The sequence below is a fragment of the Sinocyclocheilus grahami genome, unplaced genomic scaffold (genome assembly GCF_001515645.1).
Source record: "Sinocyclocheilus grahami isolate Dianchi unplaced genomic scaffold, SAMN03320097.WGS_v1.1 scaffold2426.1, whole genome shotgun sequence".
Classification (NCBI taxonomy): domain Eukaryota; kingdom Metazoa; phylum Chordata; class Actinopteri; order Cypriniformes; family Cyprinidae; genus Sinocyclocheilus; species Sinocyclocheilus grahami.
The window spans coordinates 19,117-41,145 of NW_015507605.1; the positions used below are offsets into that span (position 1 = coordinate 19,117).

Below are 22,029 nucleotides of genomic sequence, written 5' to 3' on the forward strand. Positions count from 1 at the left end.
ATTTAATACTATGTCTTTTTCACCTGGGAATGGTGTCGCAAATAGATTCCGTTTCTTTGTAATGACAAATCCACATTCAATATCCTCAATAAAGGCCGCTCCGATACCCCTTTTATCAACCGTTTAATTAGACATCTCACAAGCATTTGCGTTAACAATAATTTTATCCTCAAAGCTGCCTACCTACTTCATATCAAAAACAAAGCTGACGCGCTCTCACACTTTATATTTCAGGAATTCCATGCCCGTTGCCCAGAAGCACATCCATCCAGCCTGCCTTGCCCCCCTTTCAGCAAAACTGTCTTGGATTAAGTTCATTAGCCAATGATATAACTGCGAGAGAAAAAGTATTGAAATATATATTTTCCTTGTGTTTCCTTCCTGCTGTGTGAGCTACTGAAATGAGCCGCACTGTGAAACAGCCAAACAGAGCAGAGCTCAACATTATTATGACCATTCCAAATAAGGTAAAAACAGACCATTTCTTTCTGGACAAATCCTAGGGTTGTAAATGGACATGTAAAACCGTTTGCCCTTACCTAAGCCACATACTTTCTATGTAGATATCAGAGAACAATTTAAAATATTGTATCAATGCATTCTATGACACCTTTAATCCAGCATTTTTCCTAAAATTCTTCAATGTAAAAATGTTATGTTTTCTCTCATACAAGAACACTATGTTCTTGTGTGTTTTTCATGTTCAGTGTTCAGTGTTTATTGTCCAACTGATCAGGAAGATGAGCTTTGACGACTTCATCATCGCCTTGGAACAGAATCTTCACAGCAGTCTTCATGTAATCTGGAACCTGGGCAGTATGGAGGCGAATCTGATCCATGCTTGTATGGGCCTCATTAAATACCCACCAGGCCAACCAGAGTTACACACTTTACATACTTATGTTTTCTCTCATGTAAGAACAAGAACCCTATGTTCTTGTGTGTTTTTCATGTTCAGTGTGCAGGGGAGTGTACAACAGTTTGTCAACATGAACACTCTACCCTAGTGAAAAAAAGTATACCAAGTATACTTGCAGCCAGACTAATTGTCAGTATACCGTATTGGCCCGAATATAAGACGACCCCCCTTTTCCAGATGTACCTTTTGGAAAAAGGCTTTTTAAAAGCCAAATCTTGTTTTTTCTCAGTAAAACACATTTTGTTTTCAATTATTTTCATATTGCATATTTTTCCTATTTAAATTTTTGTTTTGAAAGTATGGTAAAAACTGGTAAAATGTACCAACAATCACATTTAAAAAAATATACACTTTTTGATATACCATAAAAAAAAAACAGGTAGCCCATCTGAATTATCCATCTAATAGTAGCCTACCAAAATCTTATTAAGAGTAGAAGTTAAATCTTACTGTAGTCTTCAAATCTGGGTACTGTCTTACGTTTTAAAATCACAAAAGGAGTTTGGTCCCATCAGGCTAACGTGACAGTCACGACTCATGCAGCTGTAAGGTTTTCTTTTTCTTTTGTTTTTACTCGCGATCTTTACAACATGCATTACATTACGTATTTCATGGCACACTCGTTTTATGCGTATTTGGCGCCACCTATTGTTGTGGGTGTATTATTGACATGTCAAAGTCTAGACCCTGAATATAAGATGACCGCGTTTTTTCAGATGTATTTCCAAGAAAAAAACATCTTCTTATATTCGGGACAACACGGTACTTCAAGTGTGTTAATGATTAGTTAACTTGAAGTGTGCTATTTTGGATCAACTATTTTTGTACTAAGTGTATTTTAGTTGTAATTAAATTATACTAAAGTATAACTTTAAGTGTATTTAGCGTACTTTTCTATACTAAATTGGAACAACTTAGTACACTTTAAGTATATGCCTATTTACATGCTTGATTAGTGCTATTAAAGTGTACTTTTTTTGTATTATGAGTACATTACAATTTAATTATGAGTGTCTTTGAATCACACAAGCAATATACTATAAATGCATTATTTTTGAGTAAAAATATGCTAATTTCCCCCCAATGCTGAATCTACTTTTTAAGGTCATTACAATAAATACATAACTTCAGTGACAGACAGAGACACATTATTAACAATTCAAACAGTGTTTATTTAAACCTCAAATGGTTTTAGCATTGCAAAACATAAAATGCACCAACCATGTTTTTAAATAAAAAGAACGCTGAAAGAAACAAACACAAAAACATTTAGCAACAGCAGCAACACACAAACTTCACTTTTTTGCTGAATTTGATTTTTTTACTTTATTCCAAATGTAAAATAAATACAATAAAACAAAACAAAAACAATAAAACAATACAAAACTATTTTAAATTACACATGTCCAAAAAATATTGCAATTCTATAAAGAATTGCTCTTTGTTACACTTGCACCTGATGGCCGCTCACACATCAGATGTACTTGTGTATGGAAACTCCACAAGAACAGCATATATTAAAGTAAAAGAGGTAAGGTCAGAGGGCATGTTCATAAAACTTTTTCATCAGACTGTAAATCTCCTGTATTAAACCCGTACTACCTAATAGAATGAACATCACGATTAGCGTGAGGAATTGTATCAGTATGTCACGTCAATATTGCTTCCAGTGTATTAGTCAAACATACAGTATACAACAGAAGTGAGTACACCCATATAGCATCACTTTAAATCACATGATACAACACTATTCAAGTTGAAAAGTATAGTATGTATAGTACAGATCAGACTAAATTGTAATGTAGACACATGCATTTTCTGTAAAGCTGCTTTGAGAAGTTAGTGTACTCTAAATGAGGGCATAAAGTGCAAAAGCAGCAGCAGTGCACTGATCCTAGACTTGGTTGACATCACCTCTCCATCTTGCTTCCAGTGTATTAGTCAAACATACAGTATACAACAGATGTGAGCACACCCATATAGCATCACTTTAAATCACATGATAACACTATTCAAGTTGAAAAGAATAGTATTTATAGTACAGGTCAGGCTAAATTGTAATGTAGACACATGCATTTTCTGTAAAGCTGCTTTGAGAAATTAAATCTAAATGAGGGCATAAAATGCAAAAGCAGCAGCAGTGCAATGATCCTAGACTTGGTTGACATCACCTCTCCATCTTCAAAGACAATCAAAACATCCAGTGGGTTCCCTCATGACATTTACACTAACTTTTGTAAGTCTTCCAGAGCTGTCGGTCAACTGGATTTAATTGGAAAAAACTTTCAGGGGTGTTTTTATTAATAAAACATCCACATAAATATAATTTAATAAATATAAATAATAAATCAACACACCTTTATACAAACCCAAAGCAACTTTAAGATAAGTGCAAGTGGAAATATAACACAAAAGTTATAAGTCACAATCCATATTAAGAAAGCCTACTATAACTATAACTTTCAAGACCCAACTCGTATTCTTCTGAAGCATAATGACTCTGAATAAAAGGCAAACTGAAATTTAATGTTCTTCATTCTGCCAATACAGTCTGAATCAAAAATGGTGGCACACTACATTACTTCAAACATCACTGATCCTGGATATCACGATGTCAGTGACGTGGTGTGAAAGAACCAGTGTTTGTCTGGGCTGTGTATGCACGAGTTGATCAATGTTCAGATTTAAATTTCATTCCAAAATATTGTACTGATTCAGAATACACATTTGTGCTGCTACATTTGCAAAAATAGCAATTCATCCAAAAATGAAGAAATGTACTTAAAAAAAACTTTCAGAAAGTGATGGTTTACATCTCGCAAAACACTAAAACCCATCAATTAAATCCATGTGAATTCTTCTTACTTCACTTTAGGCCCGTAGTATTGCAGCCATCTTGTGGCCTTTGACATCCCAGCACTCCACGCTGCCTTTGCTCTGAAAACATTGATTTCAAAAACATATGCAATTATGAGTTTCAAATTAAAAAACGCGAGGCACAAATATGAGTCTGAAATGGTAAATGACGTTAGCAAAACAGCCATCACAAACAGCAACTTAATTAGCATCACATGAATATGCTAGATGAACCTGATGAAGCGGATCATAAATAACGATTAAGAAAAAGTTCAAAGTTATTGTAATATAGTGAATGGGCGGGTTTGTCTACCTGTTCAATTAGTTTCTGTGGCGCGAGTGTCGGTTAGATCTGTCAGCCGTCTTTCTGGTTTAAAAGACAAAAAATCATCGGACTTGTTTGTCTGTTTTTTATTTTCCCACTGACAAACTGTGGTGTAAAACACTATATTTAACACTTGCCGTTGATAACTTTGATGTAATGTCATGTTAATTCCTCTTTGCTAACTAATACACTAGTGTTGCCGAGCTGGTTAATCTTCAAATAAGATACGGCAAAAAACCATAAACGTTCAAAAGTTTTTTTAAGGAATAAAGAAGCTTGAAATGCTTACGTTACCTGTTCTTTTTCGTGACTCTTCTTTGAGTGAGCTCCGCTCAGCTGTGATTGGACGGGCTGACGTCACGGGACTGACTAGATAACGGCCACGGTTTTTGAATATTTTTAGGAAACACATTACATCAAACATCACTGATCCTGGATATCATGATGTCAGTCACGTGGTGTGAAAGAACCAGTATCTGTCTGGGCTGTGTATGCATGAGTTGATCAATGTTCAGATTTAAATTTCATTCCAAAATATTGTACTGCTTCAGAAGACACATTTGTGCCACTACATTTGCAAAAATAGCAATTCATCCAAAAATGAAGAAATGTAAGTTACTTAAACAAACCTTTCATAAAACGATGGTTTACATCTCGCAAAACACTAAAACCTATCAATTAAATCAATGTGAATTCTACTTACTTCACTTTACGCCCCTAGTATTGCAGCCATCTTGTTGCCTTTGACATCCCAGCACTCCACGCTGCCTTTGCTCTGAAAACATTGATTTCAAAAACATATGCAAGTATGAGTTTCAAATAAAAAAACGTGAGGCGCAAATATCAGTCTGAAATGGTAAATAACGTTAATGGTAAAAATATCCATCAGACATTTCAAACTCTCTCAGACCAGGAGAAAGTGACGTATCTGTTAGGAGAACAGAAGAACTGATGTTTCCAGCACAGCTACATTATATTAGGCCAAATTACTCTATTATATTACTTAGATGTATATTTTGCTTCTGTAAATATGTCTAATCCCTTATTTTATTTTTATTTCTAGTTTATATACTTACATACATTAGTAATTCATTTTGCACTACATGCTTAATACTTTTTATATGTTATTATTATTACTATTACAATTAATATTATTCTTTTTCTTTCTGTTAATATATGTGTACTATTTGTAAGCAGTCCAGCTGCAATTGCTTTGGCAATACAAATGTATCATTTTTGTCATGCCAATAAAGCACTCTTAAATTGAATTGAAAATTGAGAGAGAGAGAGCGAGAGAGAGAGAGAGAGAGAGAGAGAGAGAGAGAGAGAGAGACTGATAGGCGAAAAGAAAAGAGCAGGAAAAATAAAGGTACACATACCAGCTTCATCAGCTGGCCAATCAGAGCAGACTGCGCTTGTCGGAAGGAGGGACTTTTTAGAAAACGAAGCATTTGAGAGAGGCGGGGCATAGAGGATATTAAGTATATATTTACACTATAAACAAAAATGCAGAGGGATTTTGTTTCTCAAATCAGTGAGTTTCAAAAAAGTTTTTGTAACTTTCTAAGTTGGCTTAGAAAAGTAAAATCAGTAGGCGATACAGTAACAAAGCAACAGTAAATAGTAGAGTAGTAGCAGTATTGTTTTTTTATTGTCTTTTCATGGAAATATTTTATTAACATTATCTTTATTCAAGGACAAATCATGCACAGCCAACTGAAATGCTTTATTAACTAAATACTAAGGAAAAAGAAAAAAAGAAAAAAACATTCCACATATATTTCTTCTTACTAACAAGTTTAAAAGCAAATAAAAAACAGATCTATTAAAAGCAAATATTTCCTGTCACTTTCACTTTCCATAAAGATCATGCATAATTATACAGTGTGTTTTTTAAGAATCATTTTCTAGCTGAACATATAATATGACTATGATTGTATTATATGATATGATATTAAAATGTAAACACAGAAACAAAGTACAGTTGAGCTTTATATCTCTGTACACACAAACTTAGTTTGATTTGGATTGAGAGGGTGTTAAAAATCTCAGTATCAGCTGTCTTCTGTTAATGCAGATACTCCTGCAAACACTTATCCATATAAGATAATGTTTCTTGTTCAGTTTATGTTTGTTTAAATTAATTTGCTTTGTTTATTGATTAAAATGATAATACATTTTATACAGTTATAAAGACTACGTTTGGATATTAACAATACTATAATCTAAACTGAGCTGTCATGACTATTACATGCTACTGGACAGCAAAGCTTTAATCTTAACTATGGAAGCATTATTTTGTACTTGTAAAATAATTGGTAGATTCTCTCAGGTGTATGATGCTACGTCTTCCTCACTGAATCCAGCTTGAACAGCCTCTTCAATTCTCTTGATTTTTTCAGGAGGAGCAGCAGGTAGAATGGCAAGCAACTCTCGATCGATCCTTTCCAGTCTTGCTGTGCTCTTCCTGTCAAACTCCTCTTTATTCTTCAGGACAAGCCTTAAAATGCCCTTCTGTGCCTCATCACAGGAGTTCTGGAGCAGTTGTCGCTCACGCTCAAATTCTGGCTTACTTTTATCCATGGCCATTAGTTTGCCCAGTGAACTGACACGGTCCATCAGGTACTTGCTGGAAACATCTGTGTATGTTCCAGAGATCATATGGACTAGACTAGCGATGTTACAGGCTTGGAAGGCTTGAGTATAGAGCAGATCTTTTGAGAAGAGCTTTGCATTGTAGGAGAGGGCTTGTGTTTTCTCAGATGTTGAGACAAAGTTTGTGAGAGTTTTGCTCAGGCTGGTTTTCACAATGTTGGAAACCATCTGAAAGAAGTGGACCATCTTCTCCCACTGCTCCTTCACTCTCCCCATGGCATCCATTCCTTTGACCAGCATCTGTATGGTAGTATTGAAGTCGATCTCTTTCAGTTCACAATTTCTCATAGTGACCAGGATTTCAGTTAGTTCCTTGTGGTTCTTCTCTAGGTTCTCCACACACTTCTCATAAGTCTCTCTTGTCTTGTTCAACTGAGCTCGGTTCTGCTCTATGGAGAATCGTGCATTCTCCGTGGCCTTCTGAGAAGGACTCCTGTTCTCTGACTTGTTTCCTTCTTTATACATCATTGGAGGTGTTGGAGCAATGGCTGGAGAATTTGTGATGTCTTTGCTTTTGCAATCAAAAATTTGAGCTGACTCAATCAGATCCAAGACCTCTTGTATTATTTTAGTGCTTTTGTCTTTGTCACATTTGCCATCAGGTGCATATTTTTCCAGCTGGCTGCATATTTCCATGCCCTTTTTGCACAACTTCTGAGCTTGTTTCTTTGCTGGGCAGTCAGGTATTTTCTTTAAACCATCAGTGATTCTTTTGAACTGTCTGTTTATGAAATCACTTTCTGTACATTTTTTCTTCTGATCGTATAGTTTTTTCCAGTCAATGTCATCATCCTCACTTTCCACATTCATCAGCTGCTGGATATTCTGGACACATTTTAAAATTTCAGCAGATTTACTATATGCATTTATTTCAGCAATCATGTCTGTTACACTTTCCTGATCTCTAATGTGGCTCCAAGTATCAGCTATCTTTGTTGTTGCAGAACACATGTTTCTCACTGGGTGAGTAATAACAGATGTCAGTCCATTAATCAGGCCTGTAACGCTCTGTGTTATCCCACCAACCACATCCATGGCAATCATGTTCCATCCACTAGGGAGAGAATCCATAGCTTTCTTGTAGCCCTCGTGAGCCTGATCCAGTTCCTTCTCCATGGCACTCACTGCCTTCTCAGTCCTTTTCTTGGTCTCTTGAGCTGACTGCTCCCTCAGTTTACTCTCTTCCAGCTTCTTCTTAACGGCTTCCATCTCTTCCCCATAGAAGTGCTCTGCATTCACACAAGCCTCCAGCAGCTCTTGAATGATATTGATGACATCAGTGAAGCGCTTTTCAGTTGCATCAGACAACTCAAGACATTCATCTGCAATGACTCTGATATTGTCCAGCTGATCAGGAAGATGAGCTTTGATGACTTCATCATCGCCTTGGAACAGAATCTTCACAGCAGTCTTCATGTAATCTGGAACTTGGGCAGTATGGAGGCGAATCTGATCCATGCTCGTATGGGCTTCATTAAATGCCCACCAGCCAGAGTTACACACTTGCATGAGGCAAGCGCGGAAAGAATCAGGGTATTTGATGAATTGATAGCCATCTTTAGGTGAATTTTTATTGATAGAGAAATCTGTTGAGGACGAGATGAATACCAGCTCTCCCAGGATTGCTATGGATAGAGGTGCTGGAGTCAGATACTCTTCCCAGTTGGCATAGGGCTGCATCATAAGTTTGGTTTCATTCCTCATGTCCTCAGCAGTAGTAAGGCTTTGAGTAGATTTTGAAATTGCAGAATCCATGGTTTTCCTGTTCCTGCTCAAGACAAAATTAAAAAAGAATTATACAAATATCACTTTTTCTATTTTGTAAAACTTGAATAATAAAATCTTCAAAAATGTCAACTTTGATCAGTTTGCTCAAGAATATTGCCAAATAGGCCTACTTTGTCTATTGAAAAAATATAAGAATATGTTTTCAGTGGTCTTTGAAAACTTGCTTTGCTTGAGAAAACACAAAAATATTCAGTTATAACATTTTTCTGTGATTTTCGGTAATCGAGATCTGACACCAAGCACATTTTTCCACCTGGATGAGCAATTCATGGACAGTGGTCAACAAACCAAAGAGAATGTGGAACAATAATGACGATTCACAGAGTGCAGGCACCATAGTGCTCACCTGAATCCATAACTGGTACAGATTCGCAGAAAATTACCATTGTTCGACATATAAATAATTTACCTCAAATTTATACCTCAAATAAAAAATGGAAAATATAAAGCAATGTAATATTAATTAGCCAGTCCACAAACTCATTGTCTCAAATGCTTGGGTTGTTTTTAAGGCCTGTTTTTAAGAAGCCCCACCCTCAGAAATAGGTGATGGGCTCTGATTGGTTAGCTAGCCCAGTGTGTTGTGATTGGCTAAACTGCCTCTAGTGCGTGTCTAAACGTCCCGCCCCTCACCTCAGCGGCATGTGCTCCGGTTGTATTGTAAACAACGGCGTCGTTAATATTGCTTATCAGTTTGAGCCCGATTGAGAAGCAGAGGATATTATTGAAGAGGATCGTGCAGAACCTGTGCAAGCAAGGCTTTTAATGGTAGGCCTATGTTTTTTCATATTTCGCTGTTATGTGTAAATGCTACTGCTTATGTTTTAACAGATTTTTACATGCACCTCTAGTTTTCTCTTCTCTAAAGCAGCGCAGCATGGCCTCGCCCCCTTTGCTGCCTTTTCCCGAGGGCGGGTTTTATCTGGGTTTGTGATGTCACGAACCCGGGAAGTAACTCGTTGTAGTTCCTACCAGCCATTTTTGTAGGCATTAAACTGCCAGAATTTTAAAAGACGATATATCCGTTTGCATAGAACTTTCAGTTTCGTAACGTTTCAGATATTGTTTATGCTCAAACAGCAACATTACACACTAACTAACGTTAAAAAAGTGAAATCGCAATCAACCACCCCTTTAAGATTTTTTTACCTCTTAGCTTGAAGAATTATTCTAATTTATTCTACTTATTCATTTATTGCATTGACACAATTCTGTTTCACACACCGCATCAGTGTGAAAGCTCTTTGTCAGTGGATGTTAGTGGATAGTTTTTTTATGTGTGTAAGAGCAACAATAGATACTGAACATTGCCTAGAGGGAAACATACTAGCCTACTTAATGTAACAGATTTTGATGTTTATGATTCAAAAGCATAAATGAGTAGAGAGTGTTTTAAAGATGGATACAAATTATTGTGCTCTGTGGAGAGGTCATACTTTATATCCATTGTTCATAAATTTAAAAGGCTTTTATTTACTTTATTTTACATAGGCTGTTACGATCGCCAGCTGCCCATGAGCTCCACTAGAGGGCTCTCCATCCCTTACCGTTTCAACTCACCCCGGACTCCATTTCCCAGGTTCCCTCTGCCCAGGAACTCGTTATCTGTTGACACCAAGAGGCAACCTCCCGGGCCATGTCCCAAATGGAACACTTCATGTGCACTTGCGGTCTTACGGACTTACAATGGCCGCCGCGTGCGCGTGTCCGGTGTCCCATTCGTCATTTTAGCGTTCAGAAGGGTGCTCGCGAGCCTTTGCGGCCGTTATGCGCCCTTGATCCGCACTTCTGCTAAAACCCGCACTGGGGCGAGCTCCGCAGCAGACTTCTACCCGACAGTCAAAGCGGCATTACGTCACGAAAGTGCGGACTCAGAAGAAGACCGCGAAGGTTTAGGGTGCCATTTGGGACAGGGCCCCGGTCTCTCGCTTGAAGCCAATACAGTGTGACTAAAACTGCAGTTCATCGACTGACCGCTAGAGGCTGGCTCCAAAAGGGAGTCAGTCCCATAGACTCCACATGTTAAAATGCCCAACTTTACAGCAGAAAAAAATATGTTTACAGCCTGGTACAAAAAGTGCTTTTGGTCTATATAGGTAATTTTGCCCTTCATGACAACTGTGAGGGGGTGAATTTTTTTATAAGTCATCCGTTTAAATTATATTAAGCCTTACATTTCTGCATAATTAAGGGCGTGGCAGGTGGACTGCCGCTCTGCTCCAGTGTGAAACTCGCTAGACTGTGAAACTTAGAAAAATGGCTTTAAAGATTTTTATTTGTCCAGAAAAAATGTATCATGGGTAGGACACTGGAAATCTGGCAATTAGATGTTTTAATGAAAATGATCTCAAACTTGATTTTTACCGCTATTTTGAAGTTTTTGTAGGTACTCTGCCTTTTGCACATGTCTGCAAAAAGTGAGATGTCACGCCAAGGCAAAAGGCAGTAGCTTCCACATTATATACAATATTTGGGTGCTGATCACCATTTACAGAATCATTATAGTAACATCTGTATACAATCTAGTGATCATTGGCTAGGCTATAACATATAGTAATGTAATTCCATTTTTTTTCTGACCGAAACAATCAGACAAAAAGTTAAACGTGAGTGGATACCGTTTTGCAACCAATTTATTTGCAATGTTCGCTAACATTAAAGGATGCAAACATACTTAGCCTATTGTTTTTACATCGAACTGAATGAAAATAGCTTAACCTAAGAAGGACGTGTGGATTGATGTGAACGCCAGCAGGAATAATGCTCAGAATGATTGTGAATTAAACATCTCCGATGACGTTCATTGCAATGTTTTTTATCGAGTTACAAGAAAAGGTAGGAAACGGATTTAATTGCGAACAGTAACTGATTTTATGTGATAGCCTATGCTGTCATGGCATTCGACTCCTCGTGCAGAAGTGTGCAGCCCTAGACTGAGAGCTGGCATCTGCATTATAAAAAGAAAGAAAAACTTGAAAGATTATTTTCGATTAATTATTGTTGCCAAGTTATCTAGTCGTTGCTTGTTTACAGTGCTTTGTTATATGGAGCAGTTTGTTAGATCGCGGTATATCTAATTTGTTTGTCTAAAGAAGTGCCGACAGATGTATGAAAGTACACAAGTTACACTGTAATTTAAACGCAGCAGACTTTAATGGACATTAAAACAAAGGCAGAATGCCGTACAACTCCAGGCTGGCACAGTAATATTGACAAACGACTAAACAAATGCAGAGCACCGTAACTTAATTTGAGCGATCTAAAAATGGTTTCAGCAACTAGCGCCTAGGCTGAGTTGCCCATTTTTGCCCATTTTGCGATTATCTGGGAGTGACGCACGCTGACGCGCTGCCAAGATGGCGGCGGTCGGCTCCGCCCACTTTAGGCTTCAGAACCCTACGAGTGACGTCACGGACACTACGTCCATGTTTTTTTACAGTCTATGGTTGACACTGGGTGTGCCTCACACGTCCTGAAAAGTGAAGCTGCTTTGATCGCCCCCTGGTGGCTGGCTGCAGTACAGGTCATAAACCCTGCCCTCTCCATGTAAACGAATGGGACTTGAGTCACAATAAAAATATAAATTACACTTTCAATACAATTTTCAGAAAGATGGTTTTGGTCATTTAAGGTAGCATCAGAAGAAGAAGATGCGTCGTCCATCTTTTTTTACAGTCTATGGTTGACACCCATGGATCGCGGATGACACTGGATGAGAAGCGGCATTATAATGCATTATAAATGTACCAAATCCTTGTTGTTGTACTACATAAAGTCTGTAAGATTGTACATTTTACATCCTAGTCTACATTTTAATAGGCTATTAGAAACAGTAAAAATAGTAGGCTATTAGTTAGATGCCAGATAATATTTATTAAGCTATGACTCTGGATAATTGATTTTTAGAATAGAGATCACGGTTCTCCCACGATTCTGAAAACAAAACATTAGACAAAAACAAAATCGTTTGATTTTAGCTAGTAATTTGATGCTATAAACGCGGGGCGTGTCTTTATGGTTGATTGGGTCTGCGGGAGTTTGATACCGCGGCTCCAAATGACGTCATTTACTCAAGATGGCAGCGGCCATACTGACAAAAACAAAATAATATATAGGCTAATTCACTTTGGTTTCTTACAAAATGTTTTATTTATTGTTATAAATAAGTCTAAAATGTTATAAATGAGCCTATTAACAATATATGTAAAAAATAAATAATAAATATTTGAAATAAATGAATGAACTTGATTTGATCGTTTTTGAACGAATCTCTTGATTGAATGAATTAGACATCCAATGCATTTATTTGAAGCGTAATGAGTTCCAAAGGTCAGTTTCTCATTTTGAATGCGTCTGCCGCAACATCACCCAGCAAGCAATAGCCGTCATTTCAATGTCTCGGTTAAGTATAGACCTGATAAAGTCCAGCTATGTGTAACCCACTTCTAGCCCAAATAACCTTGAATTTGGTTTCATGTCGTTTTTGGCACAATAACTTGTGAGATGTATGATTTTCAATCATGTAAGCATAGTCAACAGTGTTTACAAGGTGTTTGGTTTCATTTCTTTGACATGTTCAATACGTAGCCTGTGCATAGCCACGATTTAGCTTGTAGTCAGAGCGACTATCTGTAGCCCACTTATAGTCAAACCTGATTCACTGTAGTTTTTGGCCAGGCAGCGCATGAGATGGTTGATATCCCATCATGTTCGCAGTGTCAGTAATATCTACAAAGATATAGTGTCATTTCATGACATGGTCTATATGTAGCCACGATTTAGCTCTAAATTGGACGGGCTACGTGTAGTCTGCTTTTAGCCCACCTGGCAAAATCGAGGCAATCTGTGTTCTAATTTTAATGGCTTGGCTATAGCCCTATACCAGTAACCAGACAAGCAATGAGCATGGCCAAAATCGCCTTATAATTGTTTACATGTAATTTTCGCCCACGCATCTTCTTATCAAATGCAAGTAAACTTTTGAAACATTTAAATTAGCATTAGTTTATATTTTATTTAATTATTTTACAGCATTATTAAATATAGAGAATTGTTTATTATGCCAATAATAATGCTAATTTAAATGTTTCAAAAGTTTACTTGCATTTGATAATATGATGTCATGCAGAGTTAGTAGAGATCAGTGTTGTGTTTTGAATTTTGTTTTTACATGAGACAGCACTAAGTTTACCTGTCGGAGAGCAGCGGGCAAACAACAAACGATAAAGGTCATTCCTACTTGGTCTTGTAAGTACACTCTTAAAAATAAAGGTGCTTCACGATGCCATAGAAGAACCTTTTTTTCTAAATGGTTCCATAAAGAACCTTTAACATCTGAAGAACCTTTCTGTTTCACAAAAGGTTCTTCGTGGCGAAAGAAGGTTCTTCAGATTACAAAAAGGTAAGAAAGAGATGGTTCTTTAAAGAACCTTTGACTGAATGGTTCTTTGTGGAACCAAAAATGGTTCTTCTATGGCATCGCTTGAAGAACCTTTTGAAGCACCTTTATTTTTAAGAGTGTATCTGTGTTTTCGTTTTGACATGTGTTCATTATTTATCTATATTATTTGTTATCATGTTTAGGAACCGTGACATTTTTAATGAAGGGAGCAGATCGTAGTTGATAGTGATCCGTGACTAGGCCCACGGTTCAGCACGTATGTGTTCAGAGGATTAATTGCAAAATTGAATGGAGTAAAAGTTTTATCATTTGTACGTGTTTACAAACTCAATCGATTTTAAAACAGCGCAAGAAGAGGCAAAAGAGCAATCAACAGAACAAACGCAGCTTTGACAAAGATTAATCCTTATTAATTTATACAGTGAACACACTCAGAAGAACTGGAGAAACTGAGGAGGAGTTTCAACATCTGGAAAAGTGGTTGGAAATTGAAAAGATCCGGGCAGCAATGGTAAACTTTTTTTTTTTAAACCTCTCCAAAACAACATTTCCTTACTAAAGCTCTCATCTTTGACCAAGTCCATCATTTATTTTAATTATTATATTGAATTTATTACTGAACAATGGCTTGTTAGATACAGAGAGAGCATGAGCTAATTGAATAGAATATCTTGTCATTGTACAAGTACAATAAGATTTATTTTGAAACTTCCAAATTGATAGTAAAGCTTAAGAATGATCAATTATAAAAAGTTTGCAGCAGTATTAAAATAATGTAAATAGCAGCATTAAAACCTAAACAGTACAAACAGAAAACATAATGTAATAAAACAGTAGGGGTGAATTTATTATTCCATGTACATTTGAGGTTAATGTTTGTACTGGGCTACTTTTGTAGTTACAGCAGCTATCACTGTGTTGTTATGAAGTCAGTTGTGCCAGACAATTTTGGAGGCAGAGACAGGTTGTGGGGGGCACTATAGGGAAAAACTTAAACTGCTGGAATAAAGAGTTTTAAAGGGTTAGTGATGGAAAACTTGCAGGTCAATGTGCTCCAATGTTTATGGTTGGTAAACACTTGTACACGGATATAATACTACCCGCCTGACATTGGCATGTGTTATTCAGGTGTCAAAGTTGTGCAGAGTTGAAGGAAGAAACCTCAAAGACAGTGCCAGAAGGATGCTGGACAGGTAAAGCCTACAAAACATGCAGCATTAATCAAACATTGTGGTGTCAATACTAAATAATTTACAACGCAAATCAGAAATTTAAAAAATAATTCCTTTACTGGTCATTTTGAAATGTCAAACTTTGTCCGCAATTGTTAACCACCTCAATCTGTATTATATTTTAGGGTTTTTTAAACAAGAAATAAAACCAATAATCAATAATTTCCTTTAAGTTCACTGTTGGTTGTTTTATTTGTTAAAAGTAAACCAAAAAATTTTTTTATGTTGTCATTTATCCTTAATGTTTTAATGTTAAGAGTGATAACATGCTCTTGATTTGTATTTAAAAAAAATCTTTTAAATATCTTAAGTTATTTAAAATATTTAATTCTTTCATTTTTATATTTTTATCATCTTAAGTTGTTAAAAATTCCAGATTTTTTTATCATAATATTTATATTTAAGTGTATTGTATTTATACAATTTTATTTTGTCATTAATTCTTTTGTATTTTTATCATTTTGTATTGTCTTAAGTTGTCCAAGTTGTTAAAAATTTTATTTTTCTTAATAAAAGCTGTATATTGAATTTGTTTGGATGGATTGTCATTTTGTTGTCTATTAGATGTATATATGTAGGCTTTCATTAGCTGTCTATTTGATGACTAGTCTATTCTTAGGCTATGGTTAGACATCTATTAAATTTTCACTGACAGCCCAAATTTAGTCTTGTTTTAGCCTAGACGTCTGGGCTGTGTTTAGACGGTTAATAGACGTCTTTTAAACGCAAAATTGCTTGTTGGGGCAGGTGCTCAAGTACCCATCGCACCCCCCTCTGCACGTGCCTGCGCAGAAGGATGGTAAGTGCCTCAGGGGGTACTCCACTCTAAAAAGTTTGGAAACCACTGATGATGATAATTTTCATTTTCATTTTGAACCAAGTCAATGCTCTCTCAGTGATCAATAAAACTGTCAGTCAAACAGATATACAGGCATAATAGTTTGGTTTAATTGTTTATTCAACAACTGTTCCAAACCAATTTGGCAACAAAAACCAATATAATGTACAGGGCTGGATTTACCTCATATTGTGACATATAGGCAAAATAAATTTTTGCTGTCGGCCGGAAACGTCCTATTGGTAGTTGGTATTGTGGCTTTATTGTAGGCTATAGATACATTTATATAAATGGTGACACTTCACAATAAGGTTTATTAGTTAACATTAGTTATCTAGTGTAGTTAACATGAACTAAGAATGAACAATACTTCTGCAGCATTTATTAATGTTTACTTCAACATTTACTAATGGATTATTAAAATCAAAAGTTTAGTTAATGCACTGTGAACAAACATAAACTACCAATGAACGACTGTATTTTCATTAACTAACATTAACAAAGATTAATACTGTAATAAATGTATTGTTCATTGTATGCTCATGTTAGTTAATACATTAGCTAACATTAACTAATGAAATCTTATTGTATACTGTTACCATATAAATGTATAGGCCTACAGATAGGCTATGTTTATTTGCGTTCGTTGCATGTGTTATTATATTATTAACATTTCACCAAAATCAAGTTCACATATGAAGTTTTTGACCAGCGAATGTTTTTTCCCGACATTACCGCCTCATCAAAGGCAGTACATGCATCGCATTTAGGTTTTCATGAACTTGCAGGTTATACAGGTTTCTGTCACTATGTGGGCGCTGTCTGTTATTTGGCCAAAATATCATATAAAAGATTCAGCTCTTCGCATAAGCTATTTGGCTGTGACAACAAATGCTGGACCAAGACACTCTTCTCCTCAAATACAAAAAACATTAGCCTTTATAAATATAGTGTTTCTTCAGTAAAGAAAACGCTGTACTTATTCAATCAACAGTTCTTTACTTTCAGACTGCAAACAAGCTGAGATTCTTCAACTGCGCGCCGCACTTCATTCACGAGAGAGGCGGGAGGAATAATCAGGTTTGACTGACAGTTTGAGCAGACAATGGAGTTACGAGGTTTAGCGGCGGTGGCTGTTATATTTCCGATTTGAGCTTGAGCTTCAGAATGCTTTGAAAAATTTAGCTTTTGTTGACGCTACCACGCTACTTGATCAAAAACAGAGCTTCGCTACTGAAAAGCTATTTGATTCAGAAAACAGCGACGCTAACACCACGCTTCTGAGAAATGTAGTTAAACTACTAGCGTCACTACTTGTTGCGACGCTACTGCCCAAAAGTAGCGCATCACTGCTCAAAAGTTACCCGGGCGGCCCCCCGTTTCCGCGATCCATGTTGACACCTATTTCATATCAGGAGGACTATTAGTTACACCAAACAGAGTTCCAAGAAATAAGTACGTTCCTAGTTCCTGCGGTGGGAACACGCCAAAAAGCAGGAACATCCGCCAATAGTTCTAAGAACTATGAAAAGGTTCCTCCGGTGTGAAAGCCCCTTTTGTTGATTGTTAGCCTTTAATGTTTTCTAGTTTCCGTACTCCTGCCCTTTTTTCTTGTTTTCTTTTGCCTTTCCTTGCCTTGGTGTTTTTTGGACTGTTTATCTGGTTTTTACGATTGTTTTGCTGCCTGCCCTGACCTTTGCCTGTTTTGTGGATTACTCTTTTGCCTGTGCCTGATGTTACTGTTTTGCTGGTATTTGACACTGCCTGTTCTGACCACGTTTATGAATAAAGCCTGCATTCCCTTACGGAAACAAAAATATATAGGAATATACTGCAAGATATAATGGAATATATTACAGTACATAATACATTTCCATATATTGGAAACTAGTGCTTATATTTTTCAATATACAATATATGCATTGACAATATATGGCTATATATTGACACATACAAATATATTTAGAAATGAAGACAAAAATCTAATATTCATAAAGTTTGATCTTTTATTGAGTATATATTGCACATAGAAGTTCCCATATAAATGTGAATGTATGTACACACATATACACACATTCACAGAATGAGTTAAGGCAGATTTCTAGTTCCCAGCATGCTTTGCTTCTGACTGTTAAAGGAGAGTATACATTTTAAAATGAAGTGTCATTTCATGTGTTTTTGCTCAATATTAATATAGGGGGAGATCAGTTAGTGTTTAATGTTGTATTATTTTGAAATATAAAAGGGTTTTATGTGTTAGTTTGTGAGGTTACCACTGTGCAGAAGAGTAGAGCCTGTAGAGAGTAGAGGCTGATGATTGGCTTAACACCACAATAAGATTATATTTTACTTTATTTAAAAAATAATAGCTGTATACTTTTGTAAGTGCTTTGGTATGATCAGGTGTGCTTATGCTGTTGTAAACTAGCTATATTTTAAAATATGTTTAAAAAACATGTATATTATAAATTATTGTTAAATATATGAAATATATATTGCCATATATGTGTGTATATACCTCATGAGCAATTATATGTTCAATGTATTTTTACACATGCAGTACCATATTTTATCACATGTACATATATATATATATATTATAAAGTGTATTGCTGAATATGAAATTACATATATTGTGATATATAAGTAAATATATTGTCACATATTTTTCAGTATATGAAAGTGGTAATTCCTTATGTATTATTCAATATACTGTAATATATTTACGCAATACATTATTCTGTATAATTTCTAATATACCGTTATGTCATTTAATATATTGATCATTCGTATATTTGGAAATATATTTTCTTTGCATAAGGGTTTGGATTCACTACTGCGTTATCACGACTCCCTATGTTACATAGGTCTATATTTATTTATTTGACAAAAAAATAAAATAATTTAAATTCCTGGTAAGAGGCAATGGGGAAATAGTGAGAGAAATAACCACACACTTACTGCAGTATATTGTTTTCAGTAAACCCCTCTAGAGATCTCATAACCACATTAGATTAGTTCAAATATTTTTGCAAATCATATCAATGACAATTAATATGGGCAATTAAAAATGTTGTTCAGAAATGGTGTCATCTTTTGCCAGCAGAACAATGACAGATTGAAATCTAAGCAACTATCATTTCCACACTTGTAATTTAGCTGGCAAAATTACCTGCATTTAACTTATTTATTAATTAACAATACATTGGTTAACTTTAGAATAACACCAGTGTAGAGACATTCATTCACAAGACAAACTACATAGCCTAAATCCTTTGAATCTGCAGCGTCTGATTATTAGCTAAGGTCATTATTGTTGTTTTTATCATCTTAAGAATGAGGGTTTAAACTTTCAAACGAGAAAATGTGCATTTACAAATAGTTTGGGTCTAAATCTTTTCCGCTACTTAAACTCTCAAAGCTATAGGTTAGGCTATAATGATTTAAATCGTATTATTCTTCTTATCACTTCTGTTTAAAGCTGCACTTCACCTTAACTGCTTTCATTATAAATTCAGTTTAACTATAATTCATTATAAAACGGCAAAATAACCAAAGCAGTTGCCTTACCTTGTCGAAATGCCAGATGCTTTAAGTTCAGGTCCGTTAATGGTCTGATGGAACGGATGAAGCTGCAGATGCTATTTTTATAGCCGTACAAGGAGAAATCCCCTAGTTTCCCCCAAATAACCAACGTTGCAGCCGCGCGGTTTTATTTTCGCTTTTTACAAAGGGACTGGTTTTACAACTGCCGTTTACTCCTCTGGCGAATATCCAAGTAATGGCAAAACACGTGGTTTACAGTAAGACGCCAAGGCAGATGGTTACTTTTCCGGTTAAAACTAGGGGATTTCTACATGCTGGTTAGCTATAAAAGCAGGCAAGACTCCATCCCACAAACACTCCATCCTCACCAATGACGAAGCATAGTCTATGTTTGAAAATAAAGAAAGAGCGAGATAAAACCTAGTCACTTTCAGGTACGTTTGCAATTGTGAAAATGTATCTACAATGAAATTGTTTAATCCAACTGTCAAGTCATTGTCATGTCATATCGTATTTTAAATGTTTGTTATGTGTTGGGTTAATTAGCACCATAATAATTTGACTAGTTTTTTGTTTTTATGTATGATTTGTTTACTAAAGTACTAAAGAGCTGTTGTTATAAACCTGACAAACTGTTAGACAAGAGGAGGATTTGCATTTTTAGGTATTCTCTTACTTATAAGCTACTGGATATTTAGGTATTAAAAAAGGTATAATTGAAAGCCAGAAGGAATATTTGGGTGTGCAATATACATGTTTGGATATTTTGGGTGGGCAGCATGCCAAGACACAGCATCATTATCTTTCAGTTTCAGAAAACTGGAATGCAAAAACATGGATTTCAGTTAAAGCACTAGTTAATATTATGAGTGCCTGGACATCAAAAATAAAAAGTTACACCTTGGAGATTCCGCTGCACATTAAATATAGACCTACTACATCAAAATGTAAGTGTCCTAAGGGAGATCACTTTAGAGGGGAAGGGGTCTGTCTTTTCACTCCAATAATAGAAGCTGTTCCAGACTGACTTTCAGTATGTGTAGGTTGGTGGCATGTAAAACTTGATGATTTGACTTCTTTTGGAACTATTTTCATTGTAGGATAAGAAATATATAAATTACCTGGCTATTATTTGTATTTATATTTTTTGTATCATGTATCATGCTGTAGTACTGGATATGTAAGGCTGAGAGTCTCTCTATGTGAGAGGGTATACATCCAAATTCTGTTTATTAACAGCAAGTAAACAGGACCCCCCCCCCCAAACTTCTGCCTTATGTGATAAAAATGGGGGAAAAAAGTGTTTGTAGTATATAAACAAATCATTATTATTGGTTATTGTCCAGCAGTGTATCTGATTTTTTTACCCAATTAAAAGCGAGAAATAAGATAAAAAATAAAGTTGCATATATATATATATATATATAAACTACCAGTCAAGAGTTTTGAATGTTTTTGAAAGAAGTCTCTTCTGCTCACCAAGCCTGCAAAAGCAGTAATATTGTGAAATATTTTTACTATTTAAAATAACTGCTTTAATCTGAATTTTCAGCATCATTACTCCAGTCACATGATCCTTCAGAAATCATTCTAATATTCTGATTTGCTGCTAAAAAAAAACATATTATTATTATTATGTTGAAAAAAGCTGAGTAGAAATTTTTCAGGTTTCTTTGATGAATACTTTTGATCAATCACTTTTGATCAATTTAAAGCATCCTTGCTAAATAAAAGTATTAATTTCTATAATAAAAAAAAAACATTATACTGACTCCGAGCTTTTGAATATAGTGTATAATGTTACAAAAGCTTTTTATCTTTGGATCTTTCGTATGGAAGTAAAACAATGCCATATATCTTTGAACCAAAAAAGCATGTTGAATAGCACTAACTGAAAAAATAATGCTTAGCATTAACAGTGCTTGCATTTTAATGCCTTGCATTTTAAGGTCCTGAAATCTAACATAGTTGTTTATTTAAGCTGTGAATATTTCAATTCAAAAATTGAAAATATTCGAATTAAAAATTCAATAATTCATATCACCTTCCAGAATTCACTTCCAAAATATTCAATCTGTTTAAAAATACGATGTATAATATTCGACAGGCAAATTTCAGTCCATTTTATTTCATTTTATTCTTTTTTTTTTCCAAACTCACTTCCACAAATTCAGTGGTAAAAATTCGGCAGAAAATTTGTCATTGCACATTGAAAGCCAGAAGGAATAGCTGCAGGAATAGCAGTAGAGCACCAATGCATGATCTCCAGCTGCTGTCAGTCGCTCACCAGCAGGTGGCGCAAGCGGCTGTTGATGAAGACCAAAACAACCGGTAGCGCAAGTCATTAATTCACAAAAACTGATCTGCAGGAATGGAGCAAGCGCTAAGTAGTAGTTTTGATTATTGGGGCCAGTATAATATGGAGCCAGATCGGCCTCAAAAATAACATATTTGCAAAACAAAATTCAT

General features: G+C 35.6%; 1 protein-coding gene and 1 long non-coding RNA gene across 3 annotated transcripts; both read right to left on the reverse strand.

Moving 5' to 3' along the window:
• Positions 1-3,784: 3,784 nt before the first annotated feature.
• Positions 3,785-4,171, reverse strand: LOC107574989 (uncharacterized). Its single transcript, XR_001607773.1, has 2 exons — positions 4,089-4,171; positions 3,785-3,856 (listed from the first exon to the last, which is right to left on the reverse strand). It is a non-coding gene; the product is annotated as an uncharacterized lncRNA (long non-coding RNA).
• Positions 4,172-6,413: 2,242 nt separating this feature from the next.
• Positions 6,414-19,741, reverse strand: LOC107574986 (uncharacterized). 2 transcript variants are annotated; one of them, XM_016261404.1, is made up of 2 exons: positions 19,585-19,741; positions 6,414-8,523 (listed from the first exon to the last, which is right to left on the reverse strand). In XM_016261404.1, the coding sequence occupies exon 2, from the start codon at positions 8,508-8,510 to the stop codon at positions 6,429-6,431; it is 2,082 nt and encodes a 693-aa protein (XP_016116890.1). In that variant the 5' UTR covers positions 8,511-8,523; positions 19,585-19,741; the 3' UTR covers positions 6,414-6,428. The 2 variants fall into 2 exon arrangements, with proteins under 2 accessions (XP_016116890.1, XP_016116891.1); XM_016261405.1 differs by having other exon boundaries at positions 6,414-8,526.
• Positions 19,742-22,029: the final 2,288 nt, after the last annotated feature.

What these genes read in the sequence shown, in the direction of transcription:
- LOC107574986 (XM_016261404.1), bottom strand. Translation starts at nt 8,510, where the DNA reads ATGGATTCTGCAATTTCAAAATCTACTCAAAGCCTTACTACTGCTGAG.